The sequence below is a fragment of the Scomber japonicus genome, chromosome 12 (genome assembly GCF_027409825.1).
Source record: "Scomber japonicus isolate fScoJap1 chromosome 12, fScoJap1.pri, whole genome shotgun sequence".
NCBI lineage: Eukaryota > Metazoa > Chordata > Actinopteri > Scombriformes > Scombridae > Scomber > Scomber japonicus.
Window position 1 is genome coordinate 13,442,532 of NC_070589.1, and position 17,926 is coordinate 13,460,457.

Sequence of the window (17,926 nt, forward strand, 5' to 3'; positions counted from 1 at the left end):
TTGGTGGCTCGTCGGATGATGCTGATGATCTTTAAATCTCATCTTTTTTCTAAAGATGAACTTGATGAACTATAGGGCGATTTTGTAATATTTAAGAAATGTATGATTCAGCAACAAAGATTTTGGACCAAGAACATATTTGGGGTTGTTTCAAACACATTGAAATGTGTTTGTAATGTTTCAACCATAGTTTTAACTCAATCATCTGTTCTTTAACTTGTTCTTTAGGTTTAGATTCACCATAAGGCTTTTGTTTAGTATTTCATTTTTTGTGCTTCTGTATATGTTATATTGATGAAGTAATGAATACAAAATAAATTAAATATGGAGTAATGTTACCTACATATCATGTATATAAAGAACCAGCCAAAAGTCCAGACAGCTCACTCATTTGAATGAGAAAGTGTCCAAACATAGAATTTGCACCATACATACACACATACATACATGTAAACTGTACACACACACACACACACACACACACACACACACACACACACACACACACACACACACACACACACACACACACACACACACAAATTGTAGATTTGTGAAATGTGTTTCATTGTAAACTTTGTAGTGGTCTACATGCAAGTGTTTTTAAGTGTTTATAGTTAAAAAGCCCAGCTGTATAACAGACACTTATAACAGAGTTGAGCATTTAGTCTACCTTTTTCCAAAATTGTCTTTTTGTTTTGTTTTTAATTTAATTTTATTATTATTAGAACCAAATGCAAAAGTGTCATCTTCAATTATTCCATTTATGAAGACATATATGTAATTCTATTATATCCAATACTCCCTGAAGAAAAACAGACTACACTACTACACAGACTGAAAAAAGCACCTGTAGACTGTGAACATCAGTTTTATTTCATGCCAGGAAAGGCACATTCATACATTGAAAACAACTGTTTTGATAGGCTATATAATGTTATATGCATCTACATTCAGGCAGTGCATATTATGATTCCCATGGATAAATGCAACAATATCATTAACACATTTTGTTAACCACAAAAAGATATAGCACATTGGAGCACTGACAATTTGTATATGCACACTTTTAGCATAAGAGGAAGTACATGTGCACCCTGTAGTCCATACAGTTTTACTAACCTTTTACATCAAAGGAGACATACGTATAGTACAGTACATTGCATCAGCAGCACTTGTTGGTTTTTGGAAAGGTCTGGCATCAGTGCCAGTTCAGTTTATTTCCACTCTATTTCTCCATTTTGTTCTGTTGCATAAAATCGGTCTTGTTGCATCCATTCTCTGTCAAAATGCATATATAACAGACCAACATGGTGAGTATGAATGTCCCTCTTTATAAGGGGACTTTCTCCTTTGGCTGACTTATATTTGATTTTAAGCCTTGGACACTCAGTTTCAAATTCACCAGTTTACACCTTCTGCAACTGATAAGCACTATCTGAGAGCATATTAGACTGTGCTTTAACCTGCACCTTACAGTCCCACTATGGGACAGAGCAACACTCATGAATGAATGTCTTTCATTGAGCATTATGTTTAGCTCATTCTTTCAGTCTTACACCATCAGATAAACAGGGAGGACTGGAGAGTAGTAGGGGAACACACTGGTTTTGCATTAATCAGCTAGAAGAAGAGACACAACAGCTTGAAGTACAACCACAAGTTATTATGGCAGTTGCTGTTATTTTAGATTAAAGGCAAAGTAATACTTACACATAAAGAGGAACACTCCTTTGATTAAAGAGATGTGCACTGTGAAATTATCAATATGACAATATATTGCAGCTCTCTCTCTTTCTGAACTCATGCAGGGCCCCGGTACTTTGCGTCCTTTGGATATTAAACACTATCGAAGAAGAATGGGCTGCTAGGATAAAGGAGGACAACCTTTTGGAATTGAAATATTATTTCATTTTCATGCAACTATGAACTGATGAGTTGGTTACATTGTGCTTAACATAGACACACGTAGCTTTTTGGTTTTAGAGTTTATGTTAGAGGTCAATATACGGAAAATAAATGGCCCTAATTTGGAAATAGATGAGCCAATTTTATTGACAAAAGCTGTGAGTTCAGTCTTCATGTTTCATATGGCATACACTGCACAGAGTTAGAGTTGGTTAATAGGAGGCTGGATTGCAGTAGAGCAATGAATACGTGTTTCTTCTTGAATGCATAATGTAATTTAAATATGCATTTAGTGCAATTAATTACATTTTGCATGTATATAGATATATCTGTATATATTTAATGTCTTTAACCAATTTCCCACTACCATCCAGTCAGTTTTGATAAACAAATATTATCAACACATAAATTGTATTATAAGCTGTCCATCGTCATCATACTGCAAATCATATCTGTGATTTCTCAGTTTACTACATATTATGTTGCCAGTTTTCCTCTGAAAGCAGAAGTAATATTGGCTCAATGCTAGGTTAAATACCTCTTCATGAAAGTAGAATAGAAGGTCTGCAGTACTTCACAGAATATGTAAGACAAAGGCAAGGGAATTCAGACTCCATTTCATGGATGTTATGCCTCTTGTACCTTGTTGTAGTCAGTTCTTCACCAGAAACATTTCACAAATCACAAATGGACACAGTCCTTTTGACCTCTAACTGTTGTGTCATTTTGCGAACATCGTGTGATGGAGCACAAACTCAAATCAAAAAGCAAAGCAGAAACTGACTGTGTATTTGCATCCATTCCTCTCATCTTTATGTTCTTTCCATCATTCTCTACTTGGCACAATGCCATAAGTCCTGCTTTATCTTGGAGCACCAGTGGCCATCCGCATCCTTAAGATGTGGCCCTGTATGTAACAGCTCTCAGCCTTGGAGCAGCCTTAAGAACACATGTCGAAAAAGGCCTTCTGCTTGGTTCTGTGATGAAATTGGACTCCTTGTTGGTTATTTGTCCATTAGCTTATTGATTTTCAGTGTCTGGAGAGTGTCACTGACAGTCTTCTCTGTGTCTGTCTTGCAGCTGTCTTTTCTGGACATGTCAGGCTCCCATAGAAAGAACTCATGGAGTAGGGTGTTGACAGTGTCAGGACACTCCATCATGACCATGTGACTTCCCTCCTCAATGACTTTAAGGAATGCAAAAAGGAGGATCTAGAAAGGCAGCCAAAATGAATGCATAACTTTATAATAGGTCAAATTAAAGTATTAAGGAGACACTTAATCTTAAATAAGACATCAGAAATCAGAAATAGATTTACATAAAAACATCAAAATGTGATGTACCTCTGCCATGCGCTGGTCCTCATCCATGGGCACAAACTTGTCACACATGCCATGAACCAGAAGGATGGGTACAGTGAGTTCGGCATGGTAGACCTCATCACCTTCAGGCCAGTACTGGCCACTCATCATGGCACGCAGGACAAAGGGAGACACATTGAAGGCATTGCCCTGCTTCAGCAGCTGCTTTTCTTTGGCACCTTGTCGGGCAAATCCAGCTCTAAGGACAAAGAGAGGAGGTATTAGTATTAGCTATAACTGTTTGATGATCACATGTTTTGAAAGAGTACCAGAGTGTGTTTTTTAATCTATTATTGTAATGTTTTAACATCCACAAGCAATGCTATTTTGTCTGTGGTGAGGGAAGCTACTATATGATATGTCATCTTTTTTTTCTGGTGGCTATTTTGGCACCGTACAAATGCAGATCTTACTTGAGGAAGCTCCACGCCAGACAGGGTGACAGACAGTGAAGGACACAAGATGGCAGCTGGAAGATGGAGCAGAGGCTAGGCTCCAGAGCAGTGGGACCCCCACCATTGATCATCACCACCTTATGAACAAGGTCAGGATATTCGTGGGCCAGGAAGGTGCAAAATGACACTCTGGAAGACATAATGAGATTGGCAACATTTATATAAGAGTAAAGAAATTACTGTGATCAGCTTTAGAATAGCTTCAGAGACATTTCCAATGGTGAATGATTTATAACAAAAGAATCTCACAAATCCTAAAGCACTCACCCATATGAGTGGCCAATGAGAATGTTGCGTTTACGAGCATATCTTTTAAAGATGGCACGCAGGTCCTCTGCCAGGGCATAAAAAGTATAAGCTGCTGCAATCTGTGGGGCAGTGCTAGCTCCATGGCCCGCCAGGTCCGGCGCAATGACCTCATAGCCCAACCGAGAGAAGAAGTCCAGTTGGCTGCTCCAAATGTCCAGTGAACCTCCCACACCATGCACGAAGAACAGCGCTACATCCGAGTGTGTCCCTTTGCAGCTTGAGATCACCCTCTTTGAGTCGATCAGCACTGTGCGCTTGGGCTTGCGGCGACGACGACGAGGAGGTGGAGCAGGTTTATGTTCTCCAGGGGGTGGAGGAACTGGAGGAGGAACAGGGTTGGGGTCAGGAGAAGATGCCATTTCTTTGTAGTCAGCCAGCTCCACCTCCACAGTACTGCAGGGTTCCAGATCCCCATCCTGACACTGCAGGATCTCGGAGTGTAACACATCACCAAGATTCTCAATCACCAGCTGGCCGTTGCGGTAGACTGTAATCTTCCTTTTGCAGTGGACACTGCTGCCAGTATTGCACTCCTTATTACAATCCTCAGGAGAGCTATCATCATCACAACCCCCATCCGTCTTCTCCTTGACTGCAACTTGCTCTTCTGCTACTGTTGGCTGACGCTCAGGGATGATATGTCGCACTCGCAGTACTCTCCCAGGTTTCACCTCCACAAACTCAAAGCCATCAGAGGGTTCTGACGACTCCAGGGGTAAGACCAGACTGGCAGCCTTCCCAGTTAGGCAGCACAATATCCCTTCAGTGATACTGGTCAGCATGGTGCTTCCCTGTATAACATCAATAACATCAAACATCAGAAATTATGAGAAATACTTGATGCACAGATATAACAAAGCTTATCATTAAAAAACACATAATGCATAAGCACAAAATAGAGAAAGAGACCATGCCTGAATATAGGACAGGTTTGTGAGGCTTAATACCCAACTCTTGCAGCATTCATTATATGCAACATTTTACAGTTTTTAAATAGGTCCAAGTTTCTTTCCTGTCGCAGTGTTTGCAAATGTCAACAGCTCAACAGGAAGTAATTGGGACCCAGCTTGGTTCCTATGAAAGTGGACCAAAGCTGTTTCCTAGCAACGCAGTTACAATGAAATGGTCTTCTTAATCCTTTCATCAGTCCACAGCCAGTGTCTGGTAAAATGAAACCCGCCAATAACAAGGATGCTTTCTGTTTAACAGGCTCCAGACCGCAATGCAAATTCAAAATACCACATCACGTATGTCTAACCTTCATAACATACTCACCTGGGCAAAAAAGCAGCTCAACATTCAGAGATTCCAAGTTCATGAACACACAACATAAAAACAGTACTTGTCTTGTAGTTTCAATGTCAGTGAAGACTCACCATTCACATGACGACCTGGACATTTGCTATTAATAACCCTTCCCTTTGACATGGTCAGAATCAGGATATATATAAATAGAAAACGTCAGTCATTGGTGTATGACTGTGCACACAATATGTATCATTATAAAAGGACAGATGTTCCCCAAACTATGTTGTTTCCAATCGAGATGAGAGAAAAACATCTTTGTTTTCCTGCTCAGGTCCAGTCACAGATGCATTTAAGCAGTCATGCAAATAGAGCATCATTAGTCTTCACTTTTCATATGAACACAGACTGATTATCTCTAGGAAACAGAGTGGGAAGAGTCACATCTACATGGCCAGGCTTTATTGTTTCCTGGTTACAGAAACAGTGAAACAGAATGCAGTATGTAGACCACTGCAGATAGGGCAGACTTCAGTTTACTGCTCATAGTATATCATGTAGCATATTGTTTTAGATCATGATTGTGTTTCAGTCATGCCTTCTACTTCATATATTTTATAGCAATGCATGATGCAAGCATGGTATGTTGTTGATATAAAATGTCATGAACAAGAATGGATTATTTTAAATCCACTTGAATAGGGTGGATGTTTTATTTATCATGGACAATTAGATTCCACATTTCTGTTAACCAGTATATACGTTTTTTTTCTTGTTTACCAAGTGTACATACACATCTGCACAGAAGAGTTCATTAACACATGAAAATGGATGAGGGATCAATGCCTGAAAGAGTAAGGGGTCTTTCAGGCATGTGTGCACGCATTATGTGTGCATGTGTCAGTTGTTATTGTTGGCTGTGGCAAGACGGTCTGAAGGTCAGTGCATAAAGTGCTATCCAATTACACATTGGTGCAAAGCCAAAGTTGACTGTCATGTCCACAAACATTAAAATTGAGAATCAGCGCAAGAAGCAAACAGACACTAAAAACTGCAGCTGCATCCAGCTGTCAATCTGAAAGACTGCAGCAATCTTTATGCTCAAAATGTGTTTCATATTTTGGCTACACTGGCCTTTCATGCCACATCAGCTACACCTGAAATGTGGTGAGGTAAAGGTGTACACAGTGGGGAGGTATATAGAAGTGGTCACTCATGAGAGTCAGAAGTGAACATTTGGCACCTTACCTTGTGTGTGCTTGGCTGACCCTGCCATAGAGATGCCACCACACCTCATCAACACAAAACAAGGTAGAGCAGCATCCATCAACAGCTCTGTCATTTAAATTATCCTGCTGACCTACTATCGATAAAAATGGTCAGCCAGGATTTGAATGTGAGTGAGGGTAGTAATTTGACCCCTTCCCAAAATCCACAAACCCAAACAGACTGAAGGTTACTCAAGCATGTTAATTTTTGTCTGCATTGCAGAATATAGGTTGACATGCCAAGTCTTACAGTAACACACATTAGGTACACAGTGTGCTGCTCTATTTCCACAACATGAGTATACACACAGTAACCTACGGTGTCACGCATTCCTACGACATCTGCACATGAAAAATGACCTGATATATTCCACTTTCTGTTAAAAAGGTTTATTGCACACATGTCCTATTGCTTAGAGGGTTCAACAAGCCAATGGCTTTCAAAACATCACGCCATATAACCGCAGTAGGAGGCTGCAGGTTCAAATATCATATCATAAATCAAGCATATTTCCAATAGTAAGACAAAAATAAGAACTATAACAAAACAAAAAAACATTGTATGTTACAATTTCAATTAATATGTCAAAACTACAGCGCCGTGTAACAAATAATCCAAAGATTAAAAATAGTGCGCAGGTTTAGGCCATAATTGCTTCGCTCATATTATCGATAGATAATATGAATATTTTTGCATATCGCAGGACAAATGCATGCAATATCGTGCAGTGTTTTCCCACACAATAAACATGAGCTAATTAGACAGCATAATGCATACAAAATCGATTCCTTACCTGCAGAATTACTGATGATTAAGGTGATTACACGTCTGCAGCAAATAGATGGCAGTCAAGGGCCGATAACACTGAACTGAGAAAAATGTTGCATTTGGTGCAACAATTTATCTATTCTAGAGTTGCTGCAAAATAGGAAAAGCTTCTAATTAACCTCATTACACTGCTACCACGCAGCACTGGATTGATAATAACGCATGCATCCATAAATGTGTGCCAATTGCATGTCAGTAGGATACCCATAACGAATACAAACGGCGATGTTTTTTTCTCCGTCAGCATCCACTGCGCACTCAGGCCAGACCCTACCCAGCCCTGTTACCCCTGTATCCGCAGCAGTGTTGGGGCAGTTTCCCTCCTGAGTGGCAGTGAGGGAGGCGAATAGAGGACAGCAGCGGGCTGAGCGGAGGCCAATGGGAGAGCCTCGTGTCTCTGTTGCTAAGGCTGATACAACAGCTCGATGCGCACGCAGGTGCGCGTGCATGCGATCAGTGAAGAGTGACAGAAATGATAAAATGATAGTCCGGCTAATTTTCTTAACAGGCTAACATATGGCCGTAATCAGGCCTGTGCTATCCCATTTCAGAGTGTACACCTGATTAGAAATCATGTGAACTGTCTCATCAGAAACTGTTGCCTGCAAACGTGTTAGGCTATTGCAGTTGATGCGCAGACATGACCTTTATGTTTTGAATTAAGACGTCCTTCTGGTACCCTTGAACTCACATTACCACTTCAAATCAGCCCTGCTGTGACAGCCCTGTGCCTGTCACAGAGTAGTCCAGCTGTGACGTTTATGGGGCGGCGTGTCTGTGTGCTGCCAACAACTGTGTTGTCTAGTATTGTTTGGCGTGCGTAAACAACAGCTATTGCTTTATTATGTCAGGCACACGTGTTTAAAAAAAAAAAAAGTCTTCTTATTCCAAAAATCAATTAAGCCAATTAATCAGTTAAAAGGCTACTCTTGCATAAATCTTGTATTACGTTTTTCTCTGTTGGGTACAACTATAAAATTACAGTAATCTCAAAATATACCTAATTTACATCTAATGTTTCATCATTTTCATGAATTAAAGCACACTGATCTTCAATCTACACAGTGATTCAATGTGTCATATGGGTTGCTTTACTCTTATTCTCAGATTAGGGGATCCGTATATATTTTGGTCATTCAATTTTCTAGTATTGAAAAACATTTGATTTTCGTTTTTAAATACAAATGATTATATTTAAATACGAGTTGTTTTTCTTATTCGTGGTCAAAAAGGAATGAGCAGAAATTTTAAAATGATTTGATTTTCTTTTAATATTTAGAAAAATAAAAAATAAAATCACTGGCAAACACAAACCTGATACCTGATATCCTATTTGTTTGTGTCTTTAAATTATTTCTTCCAAGAGGTCTGTTAGGGTAAGTCCAATTTCCTATCCTACTTTAAGATCTCTTTAATCACTCTTATTGTATTATAGGAAACATCATCAGTTTTATAATAGGGAGGAGTATTAGTGTCACATCCTGGCGTAGTTCGTGTTTTATTTTGAAAGTTATTCTCTCCTTGTGTATTTTATTAGTTTTACTTCCTGTGTTTCCCCTGCCTTAGTTGATTGCCTCATGTGTGTCACCTGTCGTGTTTCACACACCTGTGTCCTGTTTAGTTATTACCCCATGTCTATATAGGTTTTGGTTTTCAGTTCAGTTTTGTCTGAGTCTCTGTGTGTTTTTGCTATTCATTTGCCTGTTGTTATTTTGCCAGTGTTCATTTGGCCTGTGTTTTTCTGTTGAGTTTCTCCTGTGTTGATTATTAAAGTTTGTGTAGTTTCAAGGCAGATTTCAGATTGGCTTGTCAGATTGGTCATGTGAACTAGGGAGTCAAAAGCAAAGCACAGGTTGACACACATTATTATCTGCCCCAGATAGGAGACACTGTGAGGCTTGATCAAACTCAACAGGTCCTTCCTCAGATGGGGTTGTCTGGTGATAACGGTCAAAACACCCACTGACCCTGAGGCCCACTACTGATGATGTGTCCTTTAATACAATAAGAGCGATTAAACAGATCTTAACATCTGAGATAAATCTAGGGATCCCAGAATAGGAACTGTGACTTACCCTAAAAACACCTCTTGTAACTAAAAGTTACACAAAAGAAACCTGGAATTAGTAATGAAAAGACACAAACAGGCATTATTTAGAATATGTCCTGTATTAAGCATTGGTAGGGAGGAGTATTTGAATCTGTTCTGAGGTAAGTATTAGGGTGGATCTGGGAAGAATCTGGGTAGTAGGCTATATAGGATAACTTTGTTATTTTCAAAAATTCAGTATTACTGCATGGTAATTTGACTGACTAATCAGAGAATGTTTTATTTCCACAAGTAAGATTAGTACATCCAGGAAGGATTATATTTAGTTTATCATAGCTGTTTTTCAGCTGTAGCTCAGTGGAGATCTGTTGTTTTGTTTTGTGTGTTCATGATTTGGCGCCACCTGCAGCCTTTCCATTGATAGCTGCATATGAAAGTCTGTCGGTTAGTGTGTTAAACTCATGGTTAAACTGCTTTTCCCTGACACGGATAGGATTTTTTTAAATTATTTTTTTTATTGTGCTCTTGTCTTGATGACGACATCCGGTCTCAGCATATGAGAAAACAGGAATGGACCATGCATCATGCAGGCCAGAACTGCCTGAATAATATCTGTGAACATACACAATGTGTAAATCCTCATATGCAAAACATTTTACACAAACATCATAACCTTTCAAAAAATTGTAGACATCCCAGCAGAGGATAGTTTTTGACTGTTGTGTAGGCCTGCCTATCTATTTAGCAAATGAAGTGGTCAGTATTTGTTAGTAATAATGCACTGATTGATTAATTCATTTAAATGTACATTTATAACTGTTACTTACAGTAATGTGATCTAATGAAATGGCGCAAATCCGTATCCTCGGTAATCCATGGAAGTATTATCCATGCTGTAAACTGCTTGACATTTACCATACAGTCTATGACATTTACCCTGCCAGGCTGGACTCAATGTAAAGAGTTAAATACAGGTTAAATACAGGGTTTAAAAAAAAGAGTAAAACACTCACCAGCTACCAGCACTTCAATTGGCTGAAAGTTCTGAGCCAATCACGTTGCTTCATGTTGGGTGGCTAGCAGACTTGTGACATTCACTTCTCCATGTCAACTGTATAAATATCTCAAGATGAATACTATACTATCGTCTATTTCCCGACTGCGTGGGCTAACTCACATTAGCAGGTAACACCATTCATTTGTTTGTACGATGGTTTAAAGCCAACAGTGTTTGTTTAACATGCTAACATTGATACGTTAGCATTAGCTTAGCGGTCCGTTAGCAGCGTGGCTAGTTGATAATGAATATGCAGGTAACTAAGGTAAGCTAAGCTAAACACTGTCTGGAAACTATATTTAGGTGATACATAGCTGATCAAATCATACTGCAATGGCAGCGAATCAAACCAAAGCACTGGCAGTCCTAAATCGGAAACATATATTGTGTACACAAGCGTTAATAACGTAAATTGTCATAAATTACTGTTACAGCAGTATAGCTACTGCAGGTGTAAGCAGGGTTTAGTGACCGTGTTAAGTTAAATGGTGACTTTCAACGGTGTGAAAACACGAACAGTACACACATGTGTTCGCCTTGTGAGTCTTATCAGTTGAACTCTTTAATTTTAAGATCCACAACCAAATACGGTCAAACAGCCAGGAAGAAGCTCACTTGTCAACACGTTTTCCATGAAATCTTGTTGTAGACATGAAGGACTCCTCCATGGTATCATTTTGCACCTCTACACGTTGTGTTTTTAAATGACCTCTAATTGTCTACCATATTGTCTTGTTCTGTAGGACATTTCAAATGTATAAAACACAGCTCAAGTGATGACAGATTTAGATTAAGTGTGACTCACAGGATGTTATAAATGAAAGTACCATTTTAAAATGTATGTTCAATCTGTATGCAAAATGTCATCAGTATATCATTGAAAACCATGGCATGGCAGCAACAGTGCATGAGAACCACACATACATTTCTTCAACATAATGTATTACAACTTGACTTTAATTACAGTGTTCATGTGTTGATATTGAAGAAGACCATTTGTTAATACTTGTTTTGTTTTTGTTTTTTCCACTCAGCATTCCTGCAGGGAACCTTGCATTAACTGCCAGCACTCACCTTAGATTATTCAGCAACTGGATTGTACCCAGAGCAGCTGCAGGACCTCAGATTTCCAGATGTGGGCCAATCTCTTCACAGGCTGAGGGTTCAGGAGTGTTCCAGCAACTTCCGTGGCAATACCAGCAAGTACGAACGCGGAAAAGAGGTACTGAGTATCAGCCCAAGAATATCAAACGCAAGAGGACCCACGGTTGGATCAAGAGACTGAGCTCAAGAGGCGGCATTGAGGTGATTCTACGGCGTATGTTGAAGGGACGGAAGTCACTCTCACATTGATGGTCCTGGTTGGAAAGCAGGACTTTGTGGTTGACCTGTAAGACTTTCAAGAAACAGACATTGGAATGCACGTGGTGCTTGCCAAGCCACCAAGAACTTATGTATTGGGTTAATCAGTGATACTGGGTGTGGGTCAGGTTTGGCATTCCCACCTAATTGATCATGAATGGAAACTGACCTCTTACAAGGTGCTACTGCCTTGAATGAAAATAGGCCTGGTGGTTTCACCCAGTTATTTTTGCTTGAATGAAGTTCACCAAATGATACTCAATATATCCACAAGGCTCATTAAATGTTAACCTATTAATACATTTGTGCTTGTGTAAAATAATTTGGCTAAAAGACAATGTGTCTTTAATAAAATCATTGTTTTATTATTGTGGTGTAATCAAAGCACTGAGTTCTGTGTGACCTGGAAATAAAAAGCACCCTATCACAATATACATGGTATGCATTTGTTGTAGTTTTTTTACTGCTTCAAGATAAAAAAATACTTGACCTGCCGTTGACTTCATGTTCAAGGTGTACATATGACTATTTTCAAGCTTGACTGCCATCTTCTGTTGGTTATTAAGTTTAGGTTTATTGTACTAAAAGGATTAAGTGTTTAAATGTCATTTAAAGGAGTTTGGATTTTCAGAAATATTCAGCTTCATTTTGTAGTTTATTAAAGCTACCCTACCTTTGTTACATTTTTTAATTTTTTTTTGTTTAGGTTACAATGCTATTAATAAGGTAATGGCACTCTAAAATCTTAGAGATCCACCAGGCATAGAAACTCATCATTATTCCAATCTCATAATATTCTGTGAAAACTCTGACCAATCATATCATTCGGTCTGAATGATATGGTATATTTAATTTCAGAAGATTAACTGTTGGAGGCAGGATGTTTCCCACTTCACTGAACTTCACTCAGTGTCCTGTACTGGATGCTTCAGATTTCCACATCACACTTCAGCGGGTTGAACGTTGGACAAAGATTGGCTTCCAGACTATTTGTGACATTACAAATCACATTCATAGACCCAGCCCATAAAACCTTATTTTCAATGAGCACAGAGAAACTTTTCATTTTCAAAAGATAAATGTGAAAACAGACTTTGCACATACATCATTCTGCGCAGTGAAGCTAAAACATCCAACTGAAGGTGGAAAGAAGAAAAACATTTCTTTATGCCTAACTCATAATTTGGAGCTGAAGCAGCAGTAAAGAGCCATGACTATCATCAAAACAAACACATATCAAACACAGCAGGGGGGGAAAAATACATGAAATCAACCAGAATTAAATAATTGTTATAATACATTAGTCAAATCATTTTTGAACATTGAATAGAGGTCTTTGGCATGTTTGGACTTGATACATTTTAGGGACTACGCAGAAGCACTCTATCTATTATGCCTACACCTAAATCCAAGAGAGCTGAAACATTAACCAACCTAACCAACGCAGGCAACGTGTTTTAGCCAATCAGAGGCAGAGGAGGGCGGGTCTTCACGGAATGCGGGTGTGACAAAATACAGCTGCCACAACCCTCCTTCCTTTGGAGGATTGGTCTGTTACATAATCTATTTCTAGCCAATGAGAACACAGCTACTCCTTCTCTTTAGGAGGCTACAACTGTTCCACCAATCAGGTGCGTCGGATTTCGAAAGGTAACTGCCCCCTGAACAAACGAACAACAAAAATGGAGTTGTGAACTAGTAGCAAGTTAGCCTACGAAGGACATTCAGTTTGTGTTTTTGCCTGAAAAAATCATAGCAGTTGGAGTTTACACTAGATTAAAGTAATGTGGTTCGATCATATATAATTAACGTGTAGTTAATATATTGTAGCAGTCGTCAGAAGCTGTCAAACTGATAAACAACCCGGTATTTTGGCTACGACAAAGACAACAAGGCTCAGTGGCTAGCTAGCTAGCATCTGCTCATTTTCTCCAGGTTTTCACTCGCACGCCACCTAACCTACCGAGTTACCGAAAGAAGAGCTCGAGTCCAACAGACATGGAGAAGGTTAGTTCACATCTGGTTCGATGCTTAATAGTATACGAGCAGGTCACTGAAGAGCTGGTTCTTATCGGGTTTGATACACATGCTGCTTATGTGGTGGCAAGTAGCACGTACTGTTTATGCCCTCTTGAAAGTTGTCCGGGTCAGTGCCAGTCGATGAATTTGTTTAATGCTACCTGGTTATGTCCTAGTTTGCCTGACCACTTGGCTCTTCACGTTCGTTGAAACTGTGTAATTGTTGATATGTTTCTGTTCTGCTCGCAGAGTGATTTCCTGAAGGGTCTGCCTGTCTACAACAAAAACAACTTCAGCAGGTTCCATGCTGACTCTGTATGTAAAGCATCAGTAAGTGATCCAGTCTGTAATTAAATCATGTCGTCAGATAACAGTGATGAAGTAGATTTTAAATTCAATCAAGAATGCTTTGTCACATGGTTGTATTACTTTGTTGTTTAAGGGAAATATAGCAAATCTACAGACTAATAACATCAATATATAATTTTAGAACCGTCGACCATCTGTGTATCTTCCAACCCGGGAATATCCATCAGAGCAGAGTAAGTACATTGACTTTTTGGAAAATGTATAGAGCTTGGGGAACTACAGTTCTCTTTCTTCTCATTGATTCAATATTGTGTTAATATCTCAGGAAAACTTCGTCTGTTCTAGCTGTTTATTATTTGCATTTACCCACTTTGTCATTATATCCAAATTACTGATGATTATTTATCAAAAATCTCATTGTGTAAAGTACCAATAGTCAACCCTAAATATTATTGCAATATCAACATTGAGGTATTTGGTCAGATATATATTGTGATATTTGAGTTTATCTGTATCGCCCAGCCTTACCTCAGCTTTACTTTAATTTTTATGTTTACAATTAACACTTTACTCATATTTAAAAACACTTTATGCACCATTGTTAAGCATTTCTTTAATGTGTATTTTTGCACCTTAATGTGAATAGATAATTGTTAAATGTTCATTGTGATTTTAATTTTCATTTCAGACTTATGTGTACATTTATTTATTTGAGTGCTTTTCGTGGTTGTGTTGACATTTCTTTTCCCTGTCTGCTTTGATTGATAACTGAGGTGATAGGTCCAGCCCTAACCTCAAGCACAGAAATCAACTATTAATGTGTAGGCTTGATCTCAATTTATGATATCTATGAGAGGAAATCATCATCAACAGCTGGCTTGAACTGAATTCTTACTTTTCTGTTCCTTTTAACTTTATGCCTCTCATGATCTAATCAGTGTCTCTGTTGTTTCTCCTCAGTCATAGTGACAGAGAAGACAAACATCTTATTGCGATACCTCCATCAACAGTGGGATAAAAAGGTAAATGTTTCTAATGAGAGTTGACATCAGGGAGGTGAAGGCTAGTCCTAACTGTTTAATTTATGTGCATTGTGGTTCCCAGTTTGTTAAATGTCTTTCTTTTTTTACCGTATCAGAATTCAGCAAAAAAGCGGGAGCAGGATCAAACGGAGGGGGAGAACACAGCGCCTCCGCGAAAAATTGCCAGAACCGACAGTCAAGAGCTGAACGAGGACTCGTAAAATGGTGTGCTTTACATCCCAGCAGAGACTGACTTGCACAAATAAAATGCACACTCACAGATGCAGGTTATAAATATGTTTTCAAACCCAGGCCTTGACACTGAAGCACACAAGGATCATTTCAGACCACAGCTGACATGGCGTTAATCCCAAAAGCTTCATTGCAGTGTCGGTCAAAATGTTTGCATATGACGTTGGATTTCCTTCTCAACCAAAACCCCTGCTTTCACCCACTATTTCCTTTTTACTTCCATCAAGCCACACCTCTGCCTCAGATTTAGTCTTTGTAGTTTTGGAAAATAACATGCATCTACCTCCTTTTTCCCAAAACCCTCTGGTTCCCAGTCACTTATGCTCGCCTTTTATTATTTTAAAAAGGCAGGGAGTAAATCCATTGCTCCTCTGCTGCCATTTCATGGTTTACAACTGAAGTTATTCTAACCATCTCCAAGATATGCATGTTTTAAGTTTATATCAGCGATTAGGCAGCATGCCATCTTTTGTGGGTCCTACTCTCCATTAGGACTTTTTTTGTTTTGAATTATGTGATAACAGTGAGAAAATTATTTAAGCTCAGCTTTTATGTGATTACTGTCCTTACAGTAAATCAAAAATAAAACAGCACTGTGTTAGTTGTTAGATGTAAAGATCCATTCAGGGTTTTGTTATGGGCTGTGTTGTGGAAGAAGACAGAAGTGTTGAAAGAAATGGTCTCGTGTTTCCTTCTGATGAATAATGATTTATTGCCTTAAATGGAAGCGAGTGTGTTCTCACTATGTCTTAGGGTCCCCCTTTGGTTTACATTGTTGTTTCAGATGAAAAAATGAACCACTGTTGAGATATTGGTCTGTCCTTTTAAATAAGGATGCTTTTGAGCCAATACAGTCATAATAAAGGATGCAATCTCTTTTTTTACAGTGTGACCTGCAGATTTGTAGCCATATTCTGATGCTCAGTACTTTGAGATTACCACTTTATAAGCAGTGCTCGTATCTTTGTAACAGCAAGGTTATCATATTTTTTACGAAATGGGTGACGACTGCAGGTGTATGTGTAAATGTACACTAAGCTGTACTAATGTGTAGGCTACTTGTAAGGACTTTCAACCTTTTTATAAATGTGCCATTCACATTTATATAAACAGGTTGATCACAATGAGGGAATGTGTGCTTGGAATTACAAGCTTTTGACAGCAGGGCTAAATAAACACTGTCTTTGCTCCATAATGCTACACAAATGTTGTATATTTGTACAGTGTATATTGTGATCGTTCTGACCTTTTTATCAGGTAACAAGGACTCACCCTGATTTTGTCATCCCCAAGTCAGCCATATTGTAATTTCATTTTCTTTTATGCTGGAGTCATACAAGCCAAAGTTGGATTAACACAAAAATAATTTTTGGACTGGGTGAGGCTTGAATTCTTTTGTTGCACCTTGTAGAAATATAACTTTTCGCAAACATGTAATCTGCTGCAAGTTGTATTTGTCACATTTTCAATAATGTTTGGCATGGCTGATGGTTGAGTCTACATTTGTTATGTTAATTATAGATTGCTGTTCAAAGGTTATATGTTCAGTTTGGCTGCTCATAAAAGTCAAAACAAGTAGAATACACACCAAGTTTATCAAGTATGACTTTAATCCAGAGACATTCTGTGTTTTATTTTCCCTACTCTTCTTAGAAGAGTGTTAATTATCATACGGTTTGTATTCCATTACCTGGTTAAGTTTGGGATGTTTACTGTTTAATGGTTTGCTTTGAATTTATTGTATAAATGTATTTTTTTTGTCAATTTCAGATCTTGTCCTTGTATAGATTACAACATACAGTAAAAGCTATAACTCATCAAATGGCAAAATGTTTTTGTCCCCTCCTTCCTATAACATGGATATGTGTGTAGACTGTACACTAGTGTGTATGATCTGCTTGTCCCATTTCTGAAACACAAATCAACCCAGCCATAGTCTATCATCAAGTGATGTTTATTGTTAACAAAATCAGCCAATGCCTTTTCTCTTGATGGATGATTATTCAAGTGAGGTTTATTTGCATCATAGAAGTACATTCACTAATTTATGTAGTAAAATAATTCATAGAAAATCAAAGTTAAGAAAAATAGAATATTTTTCATGGTCACAGTGAATATAATCTGACCTATTGCAGAAGAATACAATGGCTTTGAAAGTGTTTAATAACTGAAAAGATGTGATGGACAAGTAATGCATGCACATGACGCAACATGCATTCAATGCAGGCATCAAAGTGAGAAACGAACCAGGAGTGGGAAGCTGTTATTTGCATTCTTTGACCAAAGGGGCTCATTGATGATCAGATCCTGGTTTTTGAAAAAAAGATCCTTCGCATCAACATAAGCTGTTCTGGTGCTGTTCATCCAGGCAGTCATGCAGTATTTAAACCTTAAGGAAAAGATTATTCAAGCCCCATTCAAGGAGTTACACTTACTGTACATTTTTACATGGAAGCTAGATAGTGTTGATAGATACAGTA

At 38.5% G+C, this 17,926-nt stretch overlaps 3 protein-coding genes across 3 annotated transcripts; 2 read left to right on the forward strand and 1 right to left on the reverse strand.

Moving 5' to 3' along the window:
• Window positions 1-2,770: 2,770 nt before the first annotated feature.
• abhd8a (abhydrolase domain containing 8a) lies at window positions 2,771-4,815 on the reverse strand. The gene is made up of 4 exons (XM_053330146.1): window positions 3,992-4,815; window positions 3,683-3,853; window positions 3,252-3,468; window positions 2,771-3,119 (listed from the first exon to the last, which is right to left on the reverse strand). The coding sequence occupies exons 1-4, from the start codon at window positions 4,813-4,815 to the stop codon at window positions 2,913-2,915; spliced, it is 1,419 nt and encodes a 472-aa protein (XP_053186121.1). The 3' UTR covers window positions 2,771-2,912.
• A 5,676-nt stretch (window positions 4,816-10,491) lies between these two features.
• On the forward strand, window positions 10,492-12,270 carry mrpl34 (mitochondrial ribosomal protein L34). Its single transcript, XM_053329955.1, has 2 exons — window positions 10,492-10,610; window positions 11,517-12,270. Exons 1-2 carry the CDS (start codon window positions 10,555-10,557, stop codon window positions 11,833-11,835), a joined length of 375 nt encoding a protein of 124 aa, XP_053185930.1. The 5' UTR covers window positions 10,492-10,554; the 3' UTR covers window positions 11,836-12,270.
• A 1,280-nt stretch (window positions 12,271-13,550) lies between these two features.
• On the forward strand, window positions 13,551-17,246 carry LOC128368914 (DET1- and DDB1-associated protein 1-like). The gene is made up of 5 exons (XM_053329832.1): window positions 13,551-13,851; window positions 14,113-14,193; window positions 14,354-14,405; window positions 15,133-15,194; window positions 15,311-17,246. Exons 1-5 carry the CDS (start codon window positions 13,843-13,845, stop codon window positions 15,413-15,415), a joined length of 309 nt encoding a protein of 102 aa, XP_053185807.1. The 5' UTR covers window positions 13,551-13,842; the 3' UTR covers window positions 15,416-17,246.
• The last annotated feature ends 680 nt before the right edge of the window (window positions 17,247-17,926 follow it).